Genomic DNA, 20,040 nt, shown 5'->3' with positions numbered 1-20,040 from the left:
TTTTTGGATATGATGTTGATAAGCTCTCTGACCTTGAACCGTGTTTTTCCCATTGTATGTAGAGCAGATACGAGGGTGAGTAGAAGGCCAGATAATTTCCAATGGCTAAGGAGATTCCTAACATTTCAGAGCCCTCTGTCCAGGTCTTGGGGCAACTTCCTCTAAGCCAATATATATTCAAAATGTTAAACCAGATATAGTATTTCCAGGGGCCACAGGAGAAGTGGCTCAGGCACATTGCAAGGAATCATGCATGCTTTGAACTGCCCAGCCTTCCCCACCATGTTGAGGTTAGTGTGTCCACCAGCTAGAACCCCTCTCTCCCTATCCAAACAAATCCCACCCCATTACTTATAGCTCAACTCAAATTCTCCCTGCTTTGAATACTAATAGCTCTTGAGATCTGTAGAAATCAATTGTAGATCTATTAGGTCAGCCTTTTGACTTCTCAAGTATCGGACTACTCTGTAGAACCTATATTATCATGTACCCTTTCCCAGATGTAAACTGATTTTTCTAACTAGACTATAAGATCATAGAGGCCCAATACTCATAAGACATATATCCCTCACTACCCTTAAGTTAGTGCCAGCAGAGAAACCCTGGGTCACTGAAACCTCCCAGCCTTGCAAAGCACAGGAAAACTAAATCAGATCACAATTACTAAGATTAAACCATGCCTGAAAAGAAGCCAGTAGATACTGGGGTTAGTTTAGGAGCACTGTGAACCAGATCCTATTCCCTGGCTTCCCTCAATTGCTGTGTGACCCAATGTAAAGTGATTCTCCTATCTGAGGTTCTCTATCTTCCCTTATCAAAAAAGAAGGCTAGAATCACTCTAGCTCAATTTCTTAGGGTAATCAAAGGTAAATGAGACAATAAGCCATGGAGGAGTTCTGTGAAATGTTCCCAGCTCTTTGGAAAAGGATGCCTTTAAAGGATGTATACAAGATCTTATTATTTAAGAAAAAGAGTCAAATAGCCAAAAATACAATGCACAGTGTTTTGTTAAGCACTAACCAGGAAACCTCAACAGCAGGATCCCAGTCATCAGAAAGTACCCATGCAGCTGTCTCTAGTCCCTCCGGATTACCTCTTGTTTTTGAGCCGGAGAGGGATTTTGGAACATCCTCTCAGAGGGGATCTCTGTTATGTGATGCTCCCCAGTGGCTAGGCTGTGCCTGGGGAAAGGGGATCAGGAGGAGCTGATGACGCAGGGATGCTCTGTGTCCTCTGGCCTTGCTCAGTAAACAACCAGTCAGGAGGCCAGAAAGGAACACCCAGAAGATGATCTCAAGGACCCAGCACAGAAGATGCTCCCCTTCTCAAGACCAGCTTGATGCTAGCAGGGCAGGAACCTTTTGCCCTCCCCAGCCCTTCCGTCCCCACCTCCTTTCTTGTTTTTACACTGCAGCACACACCACTTCATTCTGAGAGAAAAAGCCAGCTCCATTTTTGGTGAGGAGAGGGAAGCAAGAGTCAAGAATGCTTCTGTCTTCTCCATGACTGCAGCCCAGCTGTCAAATCCTTACAGCCAGCTGCTCTCCAGCAGGGAAGACTATGGTCTGACATTTGCTTCCTTACTTTCAAACATTTCTTAGTATCCATGCTTTCCCTCTTTTGAAATCATATCCCTCCTCAAAGAAGCAAAGCGTGCATCTTTTCTGGGAGTAGGCAGTAACTACGATAGTGATAAGACAAGATCCTTGTGGCAGCATTGCTTGGTCATGCCCTGAGTACTGAAAGGCAACTTATTCTGGGTGAAAGGGAACTCCACAGGGTCAGGCCTTAAACAAATAATATATACATAACTATGTGAAGTCAAGAGGGAAAACACAAACTCCAGCATCAGTTGGCTATGGCCTGATGTCATCAGACTGCCCCCGAGGGGATTTGGTAAAATACTTTAACTGCTTGGTTAATAGTGATATTGCATGTCTGCTGGAGAGCATGGCCAGAGAGAGAAAGACAGAGTCATTTCAACACGTACCTGTGCACATGTCTGGACAAGGACAGAGGCAGAAATACTTGACTGACAATATACCTTTTGTCTTTTGGATTGGTCTATACTGACATGTCACTGTCCCTACTGGATAAGGCCAGATTGCCTGGCTACAAGCATAGCCTTCTATAATTATTAGCCTTTTAACAAAACATGTGTTTCTGCTCAGGGCACCCAGTTCCCAGGGCTAGAAAGAGCATACACACGGTTCTTTACAGAGGGGTCTGTTCAATCATGTTACAGTGCATTAGCTTGATTATTAGTTAATATTTGGCTTAGGTCTATATACCCTGGATAAATATGTACTGTGCAGAAGGACCGCTTGGTGAGGAGAAAACTCCTCTGGGCTAGAATTACAGCTCACAAGTTCATGCTCCTACTAGGCAGGAACACTCCAGGCATCCATGGCCTGGGTTAGGTGCACATGCTTGCTCCTTCTGTGGGAAGCCAGCTTCCTGCATATAGCTGTAAGCACAAGCACACACACACCACAGGCAGCATTTGACTGTCTACCCAGATGATCACAGAAGCGGGGAGAGCGATGTGTTAGATGATACCAAAATACCCTTCCCTTCAGCCCAACAATATTCTTCCCCAGTGTCTCTAGTGCTCCCACAAGCTCAACCCAGTCAATGGGGCTTCTCCACCCCGGGGAGACTATTTGCACCCTACAGGGCTCACTCTTTGGAAATTGTTTTCCTCCGGGCTGCATGTGCATGGGGAAACGAAACTGGCCTCCAAAGACATGCTACAGGGCTGTATGAACATGTGAATACAGATGTATAGTGCATTACCACCTCAGCTCTTTAGGGTCTTTCCCAAATACAGTGAACCTCATACAGTTTAGTCCAGCATCTGCTCAGCAGGCAAAAGTCCTCCCCATCTTGTGCAATTGTGCTGCCCGATTGGGTTTTCCCAAGCTAATGGGAGTTGCACTAACTTTGAGGACTTAAATCAAGCAAAAGCAATATAGGTCAGACAGCGTGCCCAAGCTGTGTGACAGCCATGCAACACCAGGAGACAAAACCAGACCGATCTCCAGTGAAACCCAAAGTCCACAGCTCAGCTCCACAAGAGACAGAAACTAGGTGGAATCCTTCCCTTTGCCGGGCACCAGAGCAAGAGGGTTTTAGGCAGGCAAAAAGATTCCCTTCCCGATGGACTCACCGAAAAGGACAATGAAAAAGGGAAAGCAGGAAACCCTTGCACTGTTACCTTGAATCCTTGCAAGAGCTCTCCTGGGTATCAGCTGCTCCTCAAACCTCCAACAGCCAGGAGGAGCTTCCTAAAACATTCCAGATTTTTGTGCAACATCTCTCCGGTGGCAGGTTTCCAAAGTTTTTTACTTCACGATTTCTTGTGGCTCTTCCTCATTTGGGGAAACGCGAACGCCTCCCCCTCCGCGCGTGAGAGGGAGCGGATGTCTCTTTTCAAATTCCCTAGCTCTCCGCTGGCTGTTGCTGCCGCCCTCGCCGCCGCCGCGTTAGACCACTCGCCCGCTGCCTTCCCGCGGAGCGGCGCGCAGCCCCGTCGGCCCGAGCATCTCGGAAGTGAGGCTTCGGCGCTGGGCCGGCGCGCGCGGGGTGGGAGAGCGGAGGAAAGTGGCAACCCAACCAGGGGAGTCCCTTCTTGTCCCCCCACGAGGAGAAACCCACGATCTTGCCTTCCTTCTAACTCTAAGGAGGCTCACTCGCCCCCTCTGGGATCCGAAACCAGAGCCTGGCACCCGGGCAAAGACCGTTCCCCCGGCTTTCCTGCTTCCTCGGCTGCCTGCGGATCTGCCGCTGCCCTCGGCGCGAACGGCAGGTGCATCTCCCCGGGCAAGTCCTCTCGGGATCCTCCACGCTCCGCGGAGGCGCTGCCAGAGGAGCCGCGAGCAGCTGGCGAGGCTGGCGGATTCCGTCCCAGGCTGCAGCCCGGCGCGTGCCAGCTCCCACTCCGCGCTCCGTACCGAAGCGGTGTCACCTGCAGACTCAGACACCAGATGAGTGTCTTAAGATAACAATGCTGCCCTGCCTGCCTCTCTCCTTCTTTCTTATGCACGTAGGTCAGCAGCCAATAGGACAGAGCGCCTCACTCCCCGCAGATTCCTATTGGCTGGGAGGCATGGCAGGAGGCGGGTTCTGAGTCTCACTGCTCTCCCCTTTGGTTAGCAGGCCGCCTAAGGTACCAGCTCCGTGTTAACCCTCTTAGCTGGGCAGCACGGACTTTTTGGTCTGGACAAGGAAACCTCGGATACATTCACGGCTGGGGGTGGGGACAGGAGGTCAGGTTTACAGAGTATAACAAAGTCGAAGGACAAGAAGTAGCTGGGGATCCAATTACATTTTTCTTCTAATCTTCCTGACTTACAATAACCACTTGTCCCATCCCATTTTGCTTGCCTGCTTGAAGTGGACCTCCCAGAGATGGTGACCCCTTTGAGCCATTTTCCTTCTAATTGGTGGTTTCATCCAGTGGTTGTTTGGTGCATTTTCACATCTTAAACGACTTAATTAGTAATGAGTCCCTAAGTGAAACACAGTACACACACACACACACACACACACACACTCACTCACTCACTCACTCCAGAGGTAGAAGAGAAAGGGAAGCAAAATACAGCAGAAACTCGGTGGGAAGATGGCTAGGGAAAGAAACAGATTTAGAGAGGAGGTTGAACAGCTAAATTAAGAAACATCCTGCCCCCACACCAGGACTCCAAAGACAAAGGAAAGAGGAGAGCTTGAGGGCCCTAGGGAGATAGGAGAAAAAAGGTTTTGCTTCCAAAAAAGTTAATTGTTGTGCTCGTGGTGTGTGTTGTTTTCTTTCTGCGTGTCTCCTTTCACTTCAGTGTGTGCCAGGAAGAGGGATTTGGTTTTTAACAGAAAACTAGAAAAGTCAGAACAGGACCAGCCTTGTTTCTGCACAGCAGGTGCTGTTGCTGAGGGTGTAAATTGAGAAGGAAGAGAGGGAGGGAGGGAGGGAAGGAAGGAAAGTGGAAAGGAGAGAGAGGAAAGCAGGAAAGACTAAAGGAAGGAAATATTAACTTTGGGGTTGAAGGACGCGAATTTTGATGTTCTAAAGAAAGTGTACAACAAGTATGTCCCACTAACCAGCATATGTGCTAAATTTTGGCAAAAGTATGAGAGGGTCCTTGTGACAAAAAATCCAATATAGCAGAAGATCCAGGGGTTGGGACTGACCAAAAACCTTGGGAGCATCCCATAATGTCATTTGATGGGGGAATACAGAGAGAAGAATATACACTCAGCATGTAGTCTCACTTTAATTTCTTTAAATGGGGAACAACATCAGAGATTATTTCCCAAAGAAATAGAAAGAAATAAAAGAATGAAGAGGTCAAGTGAATGTCAAGGCAATACCCATCTGGATTATCTAAAAACTGTATCCAGATATATGAATAAGCATAATCAGCAGTAGCATCTTCTCATTTGCATCTACACCTGATTTTCACCTGTATTCCTTCCTCTGACCCTTACACAAATTGGGCATTTCCTCTGCATCCTGCAGGTATGTTTGCCTATGCTATAAAACATGCCAGAGAATAGTCATCCTACAAGGCCTCCAGCTCTTCATCTATGATGAAATATACAAGTGAAGCAGTGGAAGTCTAAATCTACTGTTGCTCAACTGCTGAGTTATTTACTTCTGTCATTCCAAGAGACAAAAGCCCACTGACTTGTCTCTAGTAATAAGACACTGGGTGTCAACATTGTAAAATAACATAAGGGAGTATGTAAGTGGAGTGAGCAACTGGATCCAAGAATATCAATTGTAATGGAAAGACAGTTAAAATTTTTAAAATTTCTAAAGGGGAGAAGAGTGGAGTTGGAAGGCATGAAAGCAACTTGCAAAAGGAAAAATTACCTATGCTTTGTTCTACTATGGTGTTCTAAACCATGTAACTAAAATTTGATGAGTTAAAAATACACGTTGGAGATTCTACCAGTGTATAGTTTGATTAACATTTGCCTATTCACGTACTCATATAACCACCACCCACATCATTTCCAGGACTTTAAGGGACATACTTCAACCCTTTTTCAGTCAGAACTCTCCACCCGGAGAGAAAACTACTATTCTGACTCTCGTCACTAAAGATTAATGTTATCTGATCTTAAATTTTATACATATAGAATATTAGAGTATGTATTCTTCAAGTCATGTTTCTTTCACTCATCCTTATGCCTGGGAGATTCATCCATGGAATTGTTGTACTTCTTACAATTGTTGTGCAGTCTTCCACTGCATGACTATGTGGCATTTATCCATTCTATTGATAAATACTTGGGCTGTTTCTTCTTTTTTTGTTTATTATGAATACTGCTAGGAATGTTCCTGTAATACATATTTATATACATATATCTATATGTATATATATACACATATATCTATATATCTATCTCTATATATATATCATATATGCCATCATTTCTCCTGGGGTAAGCACTGAGGAGTATAAATCATTGAATTCACTTTAGGCTACTATAATGGAGCAAATCTTATGAAGACAACTCTGAAGTCTACTTTCTGCTTTAAATAGTTCCCTGAAGTGATGCTGGCAAAGGCAGTCACTACTGAGCAGCAACTAAATGTTTCAGATACTCTGCGGCAGAAGCATGAGTCTTCCTCATAGCCGCCTTAAAATTATGCATCATTATTTCTATTTTCCAAGTAAAATACTGAATGAAAGATTTTATATTTGGAAATAGCCCTTGCTCTCTTGGGGGTGTGTACGTGTCACTAAGTGCTCAGTGAGAGGAGCTGAAAAAAGGAAGCAATGGAAATTCTTACTGCAGAATGAAGTTGGAGATTGGCCTGAAAGGATGGGACAATCTGAAAAATGAAGAGGGTTATATTCCAGGTGTGCACAATAACAGAGGAGGAGTGAAAACAGAAAAATAGGAAGTGGGCTTCACTTGGGGTGGGGTGGGGTGGGGGTTGTGGTGTGTGTGTGTGTGTGTGTGTATGTGTTTGGTGAAAAGGGAAGGAGATGCAACTCAATCTAGGGGCATAAATAGTATGAGATTTAAAGTCTGAAGATTTCCAATCCACAGTGTTTGAACTCAAACTTGTAGGAAAAAGAAAACTAGACTGACATGAGGAAAGCAAGATTTCTGGAAGATCAAGCTGATATCTGTGTGTGGAATTGGCTGATGTTAGGAAAAGCCATCAAAAGCTATTGTAAGAGTCAAAGGACACTGAGATTTAAATACAGGAAGGCAGACTTAAAAAGAAAGTCAGAATTGAAGACAACAGTCCTTGCTATTTAATAGTGTTTTAAAAAACGTAAATATTTGCAAAATACCTTATCTGTGGTCCATGATGTAAGCAGAGATGATCGAAAACATTTGATTGATGGGGCAGCTGCAGATAACAATGGCCCAAACTCACTTCCACATAAGAAAATTATAGAGGTGAGACATCTGCTGTTTCACCACACCATAGGCCTAAAGGTGATGATTGAGATGCAAACCTTTCTTTTCCCACCCCATCTCATTTAAATGTAAATTATCACCCAGTAGATACAGTTTGGTTTTGTCAATTGCAACATCTACCACCATCTCTAGGGATTTATCCATCTATCTTTTTATTTATTTTTGAAGCACTGGATATCGAATCCATGGCCTTTGCACTGAGCCACATCCCCAGCACTTTTTAAATTTTGAAACAGGATCTTGGTAAATCACTAAATTTCCTAAGCTGGGCTCCAACTTGAGATTCAATCTTCCGGCCTTAGCCTCCCAGAGTGCTGGAATTACAGCCATGTACCACCGTGCTTGACTTATTTTGTTATTTATTTGAAGAGCTGACTATGTGACCTTATACCACATTTACAAGCATCAAGTTCTCTGGAGAAAATTCATTTTATTTCCAAAGCTTTGGTTGCTTGATTCTTCCATGGACAGAGTGGTCTACAAAGGCCTGAGATAGTGGAGGCCAACTTCCAAATATTCCCAACACAATATAAATTTTAAGAAGATTGGTTATTGACTTGTAGAAAACTATGCCCAAATGCTTCACTTGAATTTTCTAACATTACTCAAGACTTCAGAAAATTAGAAAGCATTTCAAACTGAGAGTAAATTACATGCTACTTAAAAGCAAGAGGGGCATTTCTCTGCCCATTGTTAGACTAATGTCCAGCATATGGTAAGTGCTCAAGTGTTTTCTGAATTACTGTGAGCCATGAAATCTTGTTTGTGGTTTTAGCTTTACATCATCTTTGTAGATTGGTCTTGTAAAGCATCTCTCTATTTCACTGCCCTCGGCTTCCTCATCTAGTAAGTGAAAGATCGGAGAAATAGTTAATCTGGTAGTTTCATGCTATTTCTCATATTCCAGGACTTATTGTGTTTTCCTGGCATTACTCTAATTATTCAATGGCAAAACTTTGCTTATTTATGCTTAATGCTTTTTTGGGGGCTGGTGAGTAGTAAAAGAGACATCATGAAATCTGTCTCCTTCAGTACCTCTTAAGGGAGCAATGAAGATGAAGATGAATTTTCAAAAGATCATTAGCCAATATATCTTTTCTGCAATAGTTTGTAATGACACATGGCAGTGTACTTTGGGTTAATTCTTGAATACATCTGATTTTAAAATTAAATTTAAAGTGTATGCTTTTTTGGTGATAAGCAGAAGATCTCTGGGATCTTAAACATGGCTGATTCTGGTAGTTAGAACTATTCAGCTATTCAACTAGATTAAATTGTGAGATATATGGCACACTTTTTTACATTTTAAAGGATATATATTTAAACACGTCAATAAATTTACAAGAGGTAGATTGAGAATACAACTGTTTCTGAAGAAAAAGTTTTTGAAAAAGGGTGGTGCACCAAATTCCTAGAGAGTGGGAACTCAATAGTCTTTAGAGCACTTAGCATTTAAATCGACATCACATCGAATATATAATGTTGGAGAAGCATATCTTTGAAATAAGTTTTGGGGGTTGTCATCTGAGACAATGCTCAGTTAAATATCAGATTCAGGTATTTCCCAAACCTTAACTTACACCACTATTTATTGCACGTGGTCATCATTTTAAAAAGCTAACACTGCCCAGCACTATAGGGAACAGATCTTTCATAGGTTTTTCATGGTCGTGTTGTTATTTCTCAGAATTCTTAGACAAAGTGTTATAGATCTCTCCTTTGCTAATCTTGACTGAGTAAGGATTGAACTTGCTCACATCCAGGAATATTCTTTCTTTAGTTTTCTACTTTTAAGGGTGTCTGGAAACTATAGTTTTATCATACATTTTATCCCAGCTCTGTTCCATTTCCTGGGATTCTTTTAAATTAAAGACTCAACAAGTCTTTGAGCTAAGTCTGTTTTGTTCTATCAGTTATAGCACTCCTTAAATCATCTGTTAAGTAGTTACTGTACATAACATTTGTGACAGAAATGAAACGAAGAGGTAAAAGTAGCAAGTAAAACTTCTGATCTCCTGCTTAAGTGTATGATGTGCATTGAATTTGGTTTTCGTTGTTTATTATTTATATCACATGGCACATATTTTCTTTAAATATTATGCAGTTAGTGCATTCTATACATATGTGGATTTATATCAGCACCCACTTATCGAACAGAAAAATCCAACTAACTAGTGTGGGGAGAAAAAAAGTAAAAAAAAAAAAAAAAAAAAGGGGGGGGGGGTTAAATTATGTCCAGAAAATCACTAGGAGAATCTTCTTGTAGAAAGACCATCTACACACACACACACACACACACACACACACACACCCCTGCTCGAGGAAGAGCCCTATAAGGTGTGTGCTTGTGTGTGCCTTCTTGAGCCATTTAGATGGTGATGCGACAGGGAAGATTGTGCTTTGCAAAGACGAATTTTTAAAAATGCAGTACACGCTGTTAATAGCCTAGAGCGGCTCGTGCAGGGGGATGCAAAGCAGGAGAGGCAGAAGCACCCGCAGCCAGCTGGGGGCTGACCTGATTCCCTAGAATCCTCAGCTCCTTTCCTCTTTCCTCCTAACGTCCTTCCTTCCCCTTTTCTCTCCCTGCACCCCATCCCTCCTTTCTGCTTTCCCCAGATTAGCAGCTGCAGGAGACAAAGAGCCCGGGCTCTCCGAACCTCGGCGCTGGAGCCAGCACTCTGCCGCCCGCCCGCCCGCGGCACCTGGTTCCGGGGTCGGGGCTCTCCCGGCTCCCCGACCCTCCCCAGCCTCCCCCGCCTCCCGCCCGCCCGCTCCCTCCCCGCTCGCTTCCTCCCGCCCGTTCCTCCCCCACCATCGCAGCGCTGGGAGGAAGGCGGCCCGGGCTCAAGATGGCTTTAGCCCGGCTCTGCGCCCTGCTCGCCTGCTGCTGGGGGCCGGCGGCGGTGCTGGCCACGGCCGGCGGCGACGTGGATGCTTCCAAGGAGCTGGAGTGCAAGCTCAAAAGCATCACCGTGTCGGCGCTGCCCTTCCTGCGCGAGAACGACCTGAGCATCATGCACAGCCCCTCGGCCTCCGAACCCAAGCTCCTCTTCTCTGTGCGCAACGACTTCCCTGGAGAAATGGTCGTGGTGGACGACCTGGAGAACACAGAGCTGCCCTACTTCGTGCTGGGTGAGTCCCGGGGGAGGTCGAGGCTGCCAGAGGCGCTGGACCGGCTCCCCCACCCCCTACTCCGGCTTGCTCCACACGCCCACTCGCCGCCGACCTCCCCATCCCCCACCTCTACCACCCGGGATCCGCCCGCCGGCTCCGAGGTATCTCCACACCCGCTTGCAGGCTAGCGCCTCAGTGCACCTGACTCCCCCACCGCCCCCCATAGCTTGGATGTCTGGCCCTCAGCCTCTGCTCAGCTGCCCAACCCCGAAGGAACAGGTTGCTTGAGTCTCTGAGAAACCTTCTCCAGCCTTGCCCTCCTACCCAGCTTTTATTCAGGAACACATCACAAGGCACTTCTTGTCTGCTCTCCATTCAACTCCCATCAGTCCTCTCCTCATTCCCTGACCACATGCTCAGCTCTGCTCCACACCCCCAGGGCATCCATACCCTCCCACAGCCATTCCTGGGCCTTTAGAAACAAGTATTCTGGCATCTCTTTGTCAGACAGGTGCAGGCCGAAGCGCGATGGCTGGATGGCTGGATGGCTGGATCTCTAGGCTGCACTCCTTGACAGCCCTTTCTTTTTGCCCTTCTTCGGGAGGATCAAGTTTTGTACACTGAGGTGTTCATCCCGGGAAGTCCTGCCTCTGTGCCAAAGTGTAGCAACTCCCTAGTTCAGCCACCTCCACATCTCCAAGTCTCATCTCAGTTACTGGGATAAAGAAATCACCCAACTCAGGTCTCTTATGTTCTCTTTGTTCCCAGAACTACCTAAGAGAAGCATAATGACCTCCCTCAGCAAAAGGCTTGCCTTTCCTTTGTTTGTTTACATTTCTCTCCTCTGGTACCTCCACTGTCATTTTCTTAGGCTACAAAACCCCTTCAAGAATGCATACATCACTGAAGCCATCCTTCTTTTTCCTTACCAAGTTGCAAAGATGTGGTCGTGCTGTAGCATCTTACAAAGTACTACAGGTTCGTCATGTGACATACTTAGCCAAATTTCTCCACTTCGTTTTGTGCAGATGTATCTCTCACCTTACCTACCATGCAATTCATTTCTTTAGTAGTGTTGTACATATTCTTATTTTGTCCAGGAGAGAATTCAAAAATAACCGTGAGTTGGTACCTAGATCCTAGCAAACAAACACACAGATGATAATGTCTAGGACACAGTCACATAGACTTACTGCCCTCGATCCTGCAGTTCGCTTTGCAGGAACATGGCCTCCTGTTAGATAGAGGAAGGTTGGAGTTACATATCAAATTCTAGCATCTCTCCCTCTTGCTCTTCCTTGCAAGTTTATTCACAGTGAAAACATTAGGAAGTGGGTGAGTAAACTCTCACTCTCCAACCCCTATGGAAAAGTAATTTCAAAAATTACCTGGTCTTTTAAAAAGTTGACTTACAGTCCCTGGAGTGCAGCTCAGTTGAGTCCTTAATACTAACCTACATTCTTGATAAGATTATTTATTTTTGCATTAAAATACCAATAACATAATAAAAACTAGGGGCTGGCTGGGTATGCGAACATTGTGGATATGCTACTCCTTACAATGTACAAATTGCTGGGTTATTCAGTAGATGTAAATTTTGTCCGGAAGTCATGCTGATGTGCAAGTACAACCTGTTCATGCTAATCTATAAGAGCGAGTGTGGAGAACTGTGTGTTTTCTAAAGAGGCTCTTTGGGTTCTGCATGCATTGTTTACTGTACAGGAAGAAGGACGTATGTGGATGGGAAAGGGAGGTTGGGTTAGCAGGTATTCAAAATCCCACTTCCTTTTTTGCAGAATACCAAAGCGAGAGCCCAGTATGTCTGTCAGGATCTGATGTGCACTTTAAATGCTCAGATGTTAAAAATGGGTATTTGTACCTCCGAGCAGAGCTACCACTGCAGCACCCTGTTCTGGTTGCTATGGTAACTTTCTGCAACTTGGCATTTACACATAGGCATAGGCACACTCACTTTGTGACCGGATGTAATTTTAAAATGGATCAATTGTCCCCCACACCCTTCCAGTCAGCTGGATATACTCAGAATCAGAGATGTCCTGGTGCCTAATCCTTCTGGCCTGATATTCTCAAGAGGAACAGGGATGAATCTCAGATTGGTTACTGGAGCCAACCAGGCCAGAAAGAAAGAGGAGTCCATGCTCATGGGGAGCAAATTCAAAGATAGTTGCTTTCAAAGTTAACTTTTGTTGTCTTAGATCCATTCATTTATGGCCACTAGTTAGGGCTATGTAACTTTAGGTTAAGGATTTCCTTGAGCTTTTCTCTGGGACTCATTTTACTTATTGTAATTCCTGGAGGAATCAGTAAACCAGTGCTGAGAATTTACTAAGCATGCACTTGCTTAGCACTTTCAGGACTAGAAGACAGAAAAATAAAAAGCTTTTGGTTTCGGGCACTCCCTAGTCACTGGAAACACAAAAGATACCTATAAGAGCTGTAAGTAATCATACCTGGCTGCGTGGTGTGGATGTTAATGAAATGCTTCCATAATGGGAATAGACTGCATGGAAGATGTAGATTTGACAGAGTGACAAGGACCCTTGACCAAAATCAGAACCTTTCACATCTTTGAGTGAAAAAAAGAAATATAAACAAACAACAAAAGCAAATTTTGCTTTCCTTTTGTTTTCAAGATCAGGTCCTATCAGTTCAATGAGGCAGACAAGGGTTTTCTCATTTCAAACAAGGACTATCTCAAAATTTGTGCTGAGGTTGACCTTTCAAGCCTGTTGGCTTCCACTTCTGCCATGGCCTTCAGCACTGCTTTTAGGCTTTGAGTGCACTGTTCCCTCTGTTGAGAAGGAATTTTGTTTGGTTCCTACCTAGCAGTTGTCCATTCTGTCTTCTAAATCCTACAGTCATGGCACTTTCTTCCCTACTCTCCAGAGGCAGGCTTCCACCCACCTCACCTCTGTGCTCTTTTCATGCGTTAAAAACTAAGCAGAACTAAGCACAAATGAATGAAATCGAAGGTAGATCAGATCTGGCTTTGTCTAGGAGAGGTGAAAACTTTTGAAGGGATGGTGGCATTTCGAAGGGGTAGTCAATATGGGGTCAATATGAGGATGGCATGTGTGTGCCGCAGTGTGGAACTGAGTAGGCTTCTGCTAGGAGAGTGGTGGAGACTTTGTGGAGCATGGAGCATGGTTCTCTGCACACACCTCAGGCAGGGAGGGCTGCCTTAACATGGAGAACCATGCAGCTCCGCTCCCAGATGCTATCCCAGCCATCACCCATGTCAGGTTTGCTATAGAATAATCCCTGCCAAAGAGGAGGAATCTACATGTTCTTTTCTTTGACGTGGGGTTTGCAAATTGTGGTACAAGGACCAGATATGTGATTTTCAGTTGTGTTGCGTTTAGCTACCCACAGTTTTGAATTGGAAAGCTTTCAGTCCAGAGCATGTTATCTCCAGGTTGCCAACCTGCCCACAAATACTAATTGTATCGAGGCTGACCCTCTTCTTTATGGTGCTTATCTTGCAGCTCGGAGCCAGGTAATCTAAACTGCTTTCAGATGTGTTGTAAAAAATCTCTAAAGTGTTGCAGAATAGCTGCAATTTCCAATTTAAAGTACTTAGGTACATAAGCCTTAGTGTCCTCTCAGGAGAGTTTAAAGGCTTGCCAAATTCATGAACTAAAATTTCACATTTCAACTGAAATTTCATATCTTAGCTTTCAAAAACTAGGCACTTCTGCTTTGGAGGCATATTTGATCTTGAGATGAAGCATTAACCTGAAGTGTGGCCTCCAGTTTTTCTGTGCTGTGAAAGAGGATAGTTATCAATCTCATGACTCTGTGAAGGGGGTGCCCTTCTATTTCAGGCCCAACTATGGAGCTTTTGCATGGATGAAATCTAGTGAAGAAAGCTATTTCTCTTGTGCCTTGGAATTTTTCTTTAGCTGCCATGGTCTTTGATGGAAGAAAGTATTCCTGAAGAGAAATCAATCAGTGTGAAAAGACGTCGTAAGTTGCCACATGTGTAAAGCGTCTGGAGCAGTCCAGTGTCGTGGTTAACAGGGAAGGCTACGAAGACAAATCTGGTGTCAACCTTAGGCTTGCCACCTATTCCAACGCTGGAGGAAAGTGAAGATCAGGAAGGGTAAATGATTACTCAGGGTTCATTTGAAATTAGGTCAATATGACACTCAGGGCTTTCTCTTACCTACAGTATATATGCCCTAAAATTTTTCAAAATCTGTTCTCTTTCATGAGTAGGCGCCTTGGCAATGGTTAGCATAGAGACAGCACACGCAACTGCTTTGTATAGAGGAGTCCTTGATGGTTTCTGCGCAAATACCCTTTAAATGTCTTCACTGTTGAGTGGTTTGTCAAACAAGCCTGCCTCGAAAAGGTGAACCCCATCAAGAAATACTTACGTTAGTAGATGTATTTACTGAAGAGGAATATGGGAGTTCTTACTTCATTCCTAGTTGTCAGATTAGAGTAGTTATATTTTCGTGTACCTGGGATATACTCTGGTACCCACAGATCCAATGAACAAGGCAGGAGACCTGGGGATGAAGATAAGTAATACGTTTGGTGCTCTCCCAAGAAGGGCTGTACAGAAATGCAAACTGGACCTACCACAGGGAGGGGGTCCTGGAGCCACACAAAAGACACTGTGCCCATAAATTGAGCAGGGGGGACTTGTACTTGCAGTCCTCCTGCGTCAGCCTTCCAGAGTGTTGAATTATAGGTGTGCACCATTGCACCTGGCTACTGAACTTTTTTTTCTTTTTTATTGGTACTGGGGATTGAACCATGATCTCATGCTTGCCAGGCAGGTGCTGTGCCACTGAGCTAAATCTCCAACCCTACTGAGCTTTTCAGTTGGCTTTAAATGACGACTTACTGGTAAACTTTGGACTAATCAGAGCAATTAAAACACCCGAATATCCCTACCTTCTTTTAACACATCTTTCCGTCTTCACATTGGAAGAGAATTTTTAAAATATATTTCTTTTCCTTTCTTTTTGCTCTTCATTACAGTGAGCTGCCTACATTGTAAATAAAGATGTATAGGGTGGCAGCCGTACCCGAGCCAAAATGAATGGCAGCAATCTTAAGGCGGGGTCTTCAGCATTTAGGTAACTTGTATGTGCAGAATGTGCAAATTTATAGTATTGAGAGGGTTATTATTTATTACTTCCCTACAGAAATGTAGATTTTTACTTCAAAAGCATTTTGAATGCAGGAGTGATGAATTTTAGAACACTTCAGATCCTCTTTTAGATACGCTGATATGGCTTAAATTAAAGTCATTGGAGTATATGAAGGAAAAGTAAAATGCAAACTTAATTTCTTAATTTCTCTTTGGAGGCGAGATTGAGATCTTGTTTTATAGAGCGCATGAATATATATATATATATATATATATATATATATATATATATATATATTCCATTGAAACTGTACACACATTTAAGGAAAACAAAACCTTGTTCAAATATTTTAATAATAAATTTATGGAGACATCATGCCATTCATACCAGTTACCTTTCACCTCCACAATTACAAGAGTTGTTCAAAATGGTGGCCATTGGCTTTCAGAGATTTATTAGTATGGTGAGCTGCTGCTTAGGTAACCTTGGTAACTGAGATTGCTGCATGTGCATTTTCAGTTTCTTTTTTTCAAAGGCCAACAGCGTAGTGGATTTTCTGCAATGTATGACAACCTCTCAGATTCCCCATATGAGGGTAACACTATCTATTGAAGAAACATCATACTATCATTCTTTTCCTGAAATGTGTACATCTCTGTATGTGTATATATATCTCTCTCTTCTCTTCTTCCCTCCCTTTTTCCTTCCTTCCCTTCCCTTCCTTTCCTTTCCCTCCCTTTCTTCTTTTTTCCCTCCCTACCTCCTTCCCTCCCTCCCTTCTTTCCCTCCATCCTTCTTTCTCTCCTTCCTTCCCTCCTTCCTTTGAATGTAATTAAACCTAAAAGGTAGTAGTTTTTCAGATTAAGGCCAGTTAATGGGAACAAAACTTGGCACCTTTTCAGCATGCACATGCCAAGTCTTTATTTTTCACTTTATACCAAGTTCAAATATATGCACACAGATGGCAGAAAAAGTTCTATTTTGAGCAAGTTAATCTCCCAGGACAAGTTAAAGCCTATGGCAATTTCTAATGTACTACAATTTGACATCTATCATCATTTTATTTTTATTACAAATATGAAATAGATGATATTTTCTAAGCAATCACATACACTTTAAAACTTTGAGGAGAAAAAAAAATATCTCTGTGGATCTCCAGAAGGTTTCCCAGGAAAAAAATTTAGAAAAATTAAATTGTTGCTGATGATAATCTAAACTGATATGACAACTTTTGTAACAACGAGGTTGAAAATGTGCATGCCTGATGATCCAGCACCTTCACTTCTAGTTATTTATTACATAGGGGATATTTCATGTAAACAGAAGAATATTTGTAGCATTACTGTCAATAAAATCTAGAAACAGCCATTCCCAGGAAACTAAAAGCAAACAAGGCAATTCATTCATTAATGGAATCTTACCTAGTCATGAAAATAAATGAGTTGCAGCTACATCTACTGTTATGAGTAGACATGACAAAGAAAGGTAAGCAAGAGTAGGCAACTAACTGAAAAATGCGTAAGTGGTATTTCATTTGTATAAATTAAAAAAATACATACAGATAAATGTGGTAAAATGTTCATGAAAAGGAAGGAAACAAAAAGAAAGGATGGTTTTATATCTGGTGGAAAAGGAAGATAATGTGAAAGGGAAACAAAAGAGGAGGGACCTCAGAGATTCTGACAGCACTTGATTTTCTTGTTTTTTTTTTCTTTAAAAATTAATGATATAGAAATATTTTAACCTTATGGAAGAACTGGTGAAATTGTTGTGACTTCATGTATACCCCACAGCCGCATTCTTCTCTTATTAGCATCTTACGTTAGGGTGACGTATTTGCCACAGTTGAAGAATAGTGTTGACGCATTATTATTAATAAAAGTCCACACTGAGTCAGCTTTCTTAGTTTTTACCTAAGATCCTCTTGCTGTTTAGAAATCCCATCCAGCATAGCACATGACATTTTGTCATCATGTCTCCTTAGGCTTCTCTTGGCTGTGACAATTTCTCAGACTTGTTTTTATAACCTTGACAGTTCGAAGGCAGGCATTTTGTAGAATGTTCCTCAGTTGGGATTTGTCAGATGTTTTTTTTTTTTTTTTTTTTTCTGATGATTAAACTAGATCTAGGGTTTAGGGGAAGAGGCTTTAAATTGTCATTTTTACTACATCACATCAAGAGAACATTTTATCAACACGACTGATATCCTGGTTGCCATTGACCTTGATCGTCTGATTGAGGTAGTGTCTGTCAGACTTTCCCATTATGAAATTGTTTATCCATTTACGCAGTGAAGAACATTTTTCTTTCTTCCAGTTTTGGACAGTTGTGAGTAAAAGTACTGCAAGTACTAACACATGGGTACTTTTTCTTTTCACCTTATGTGTTCTTTGGAGAAAAAAATCACACTTCTGTTCAATAAATATAAATAATTTTACACTCCAGAAGTCTTTTTTTCCTTTTAACATCTCTTATGCTCTGCATCCATAGGGTGTGTTTCCTTCAGCTCAGACATCTACCTGTTGGTTTTCACAAAGTGCTTCAGGTGAACCCAGGTACCTTTCTCCTTTTTTTTGGACATACTTCTGTGCCTTACCATTTCCTTCAAACATTTCATGAAGCTTTGTTGGACCTTAGAATCTTTAATACAAGTATTAGTTCTCTTGGCAAGAATTTTGTGCTTAACTTGTTTGCTTATGGCAGTACCACCAAAATGCTGGATCACATTTACACTCTTTTCATTTTGTCAAGGAAACGTTTGTGGGACATTCCATTTGGAAAACTATGCATTCCTTTGATCTCTACATGATCACCTTACTTGTAGATTCACAGGAGTACGGCCAAAGAGCAACTCCGTGCTTGTAAAGGCTTAGTGAATACATATTGGGTATCTCTCTTCTTTCCTCCTGTCTTAGTCGTTTTGGCAAATACTGAAAGGCAGTGGTTTTGGCTGAAAGCCGCCATACTCATTTCTGTGTGCTTCCTTTTTTGTGTTTCTAGCTTCTTTTTTTTTTGTAATTTCAGTGAGTAGAGTTGAGTTCATCACATTCCACAGTTCACAGCACATTTTATCATATGTCCGCGAAAGCCTCTCTCTTTCCACTGGTTTACGAACTTGATGGTGTATTTCTACTAATCCCGTGCCCAATTCCCATAAACTTTTCCCTTCAGGCAAACAGTGGAACTTACCTAACATTTATCCCTACTTTCTTAACAATATGTGAGTAGTTGTTTTGTGTTCATGTAGTTTTAACTTAATTGGTACTGTGGAACCATACCATTCTTTTTTTTTTTGTCTTTTTGAGACAGGGTCTCACTATGCAGTTCAGGCTGGCCTTGAGCTCACTTTGTAGCCCAGGCTGGCCTTGAACTTGCAATGACCCTCCTGGTTCAGCCTCCTGAATGCTGGGATTACAGATATGCAACACCACGCCTGGCTGGAATCATACCATTCTGATGCTTACATTTTTCATTCAGTGCTATTGTCTTTAAATTCCACTTGTATGACAGTGAATAGAGTCCAGGACTGTCTAGCAGAGCTTTCTGCATTGATAGTACTATTCTATATCTGCCTTGTCCAACATGGTAGTTTCTAGTCACATATAGCTCTTGGAGTACTTGAAATACAGCTAGTGCAAAGAGGACCTAAATTTTTACTTTAAGATTGTGATTAGTTTACTTTGAAATGACATCATATGGCCATGGTTACCATACTGAAGAGTGTACATACAGGACATTTGCATTATAACAGAAGGGTTTATAGGCCAACACAGGCCTAGCCCATTGGTTTGCACTGCAACAGACTGCTGCATTCTGAGCATCTAGCACATTTTACCATTTCTCTTAATGACAGATACCCAGGCTGCCTCCTGTTCCTCATCACTATAAATAATGATGCAGTTAACATCTTTGTATTTATTTCCTTAAGGACATTTGTGAAAATTTCTTTGAGATATATATATAGCAGGGGCAGAAGTTTATGTGCACTTAATTTTTCTAAATATTACTGAATTGTGCTCAGATGTACTAGTCTGCACTCCTCGGCAATCTATCAATGTTTCTGTATTCTCATCCTCCTACAGTAGCTGACACTGTACAATATTTACATCGTACAGTATTGCACCTTATACGGTATTTCCTAATATTTTTCAGTCTACTAAGTGTGCAGGTATCTCATTGTTATTTCATTTTATATTTTTGGGAGCACTGCAGACATTAGGGAGAGTATCCCTTTGACTGTAATATGGATTACAAAATTTTTTGGATTCAGAATTTTTTTCCTAAGTTATCATTTTTTGTCCTTTATATATTTTTGTCTGCTTGTTTCATTGTTAGATTGGTTGGCTTTCTGGAAGCT

At 42.5% G+C, this 20,040-nt stretch overlaps 2 protein-coding genes across 4 annotated transcripts in view; one reads left to right on the top strand and one right to left on the bottom strand.

The window, feature by feature from the left end:
- The window catches only part of Brinp2 (bone morphogenetic protein/retinoic acid inducible neural-specific 2), a 92,101-nt gene extending 88,812 nt beyond the window's left edge, over positions 1-3,289 (bottom strand). The window contains exon 1 of the mRNA XM_005374909.2: positions 3,218-3,289. The gene's annotated coding sequence lies outside the window, so the exon portion shown is untranslated. The remainder of the gene's footprint in view (positions 1-3,217) is intronic.
- A 6,638-nt stretch (positions 3,290-9,927) lies between these two features.
- Astn1 (astrotactin 1) overlaps positions 9,928-20,040 on the top strand; it is a 296,448-nt gene continuing 286,335 nt past the window's right edge. For 2 of the 3 annotated variants that reach the window (XM_013520987.1, XM_005374905.2), the window contains exon 1: positions 9,928-10,575. In XM_013520987.1, coding sequence (XP_013376441.1) covers positions 10,293-10,575 — 283 coding nt within the window. In that variant the 5' untranslated portion in view covers positions 9,928-10,292. The remainder of the gene's footprint in view (positions 10,576-20,040) is intronic. The other variant, XM_005374906.2, reaches the window with a different exon arrangement.

The sequence above is a fragment of the Chinchilla lanigera genome, unplaced genomic scaffold (assembly GCF_000276665.1).
Source record: "Chinchilla lanigera isolate Chin_1 unplaced genomic scaffold, ChiLan1.0 scaffold00005, whole genome shotgun sequence".
Lineage (NCBI taxonomy): Eukaryota > Metazoa > Chordata > Mammalia > Rodentia > Chinchillidae > Chinchilla > Chinchilla lanigera.
The sequence above is the reverse complement of the archived record's forward strand: the minus strand, read 5'-3'. Positions and strand labels throughout refer to the sequence as shown.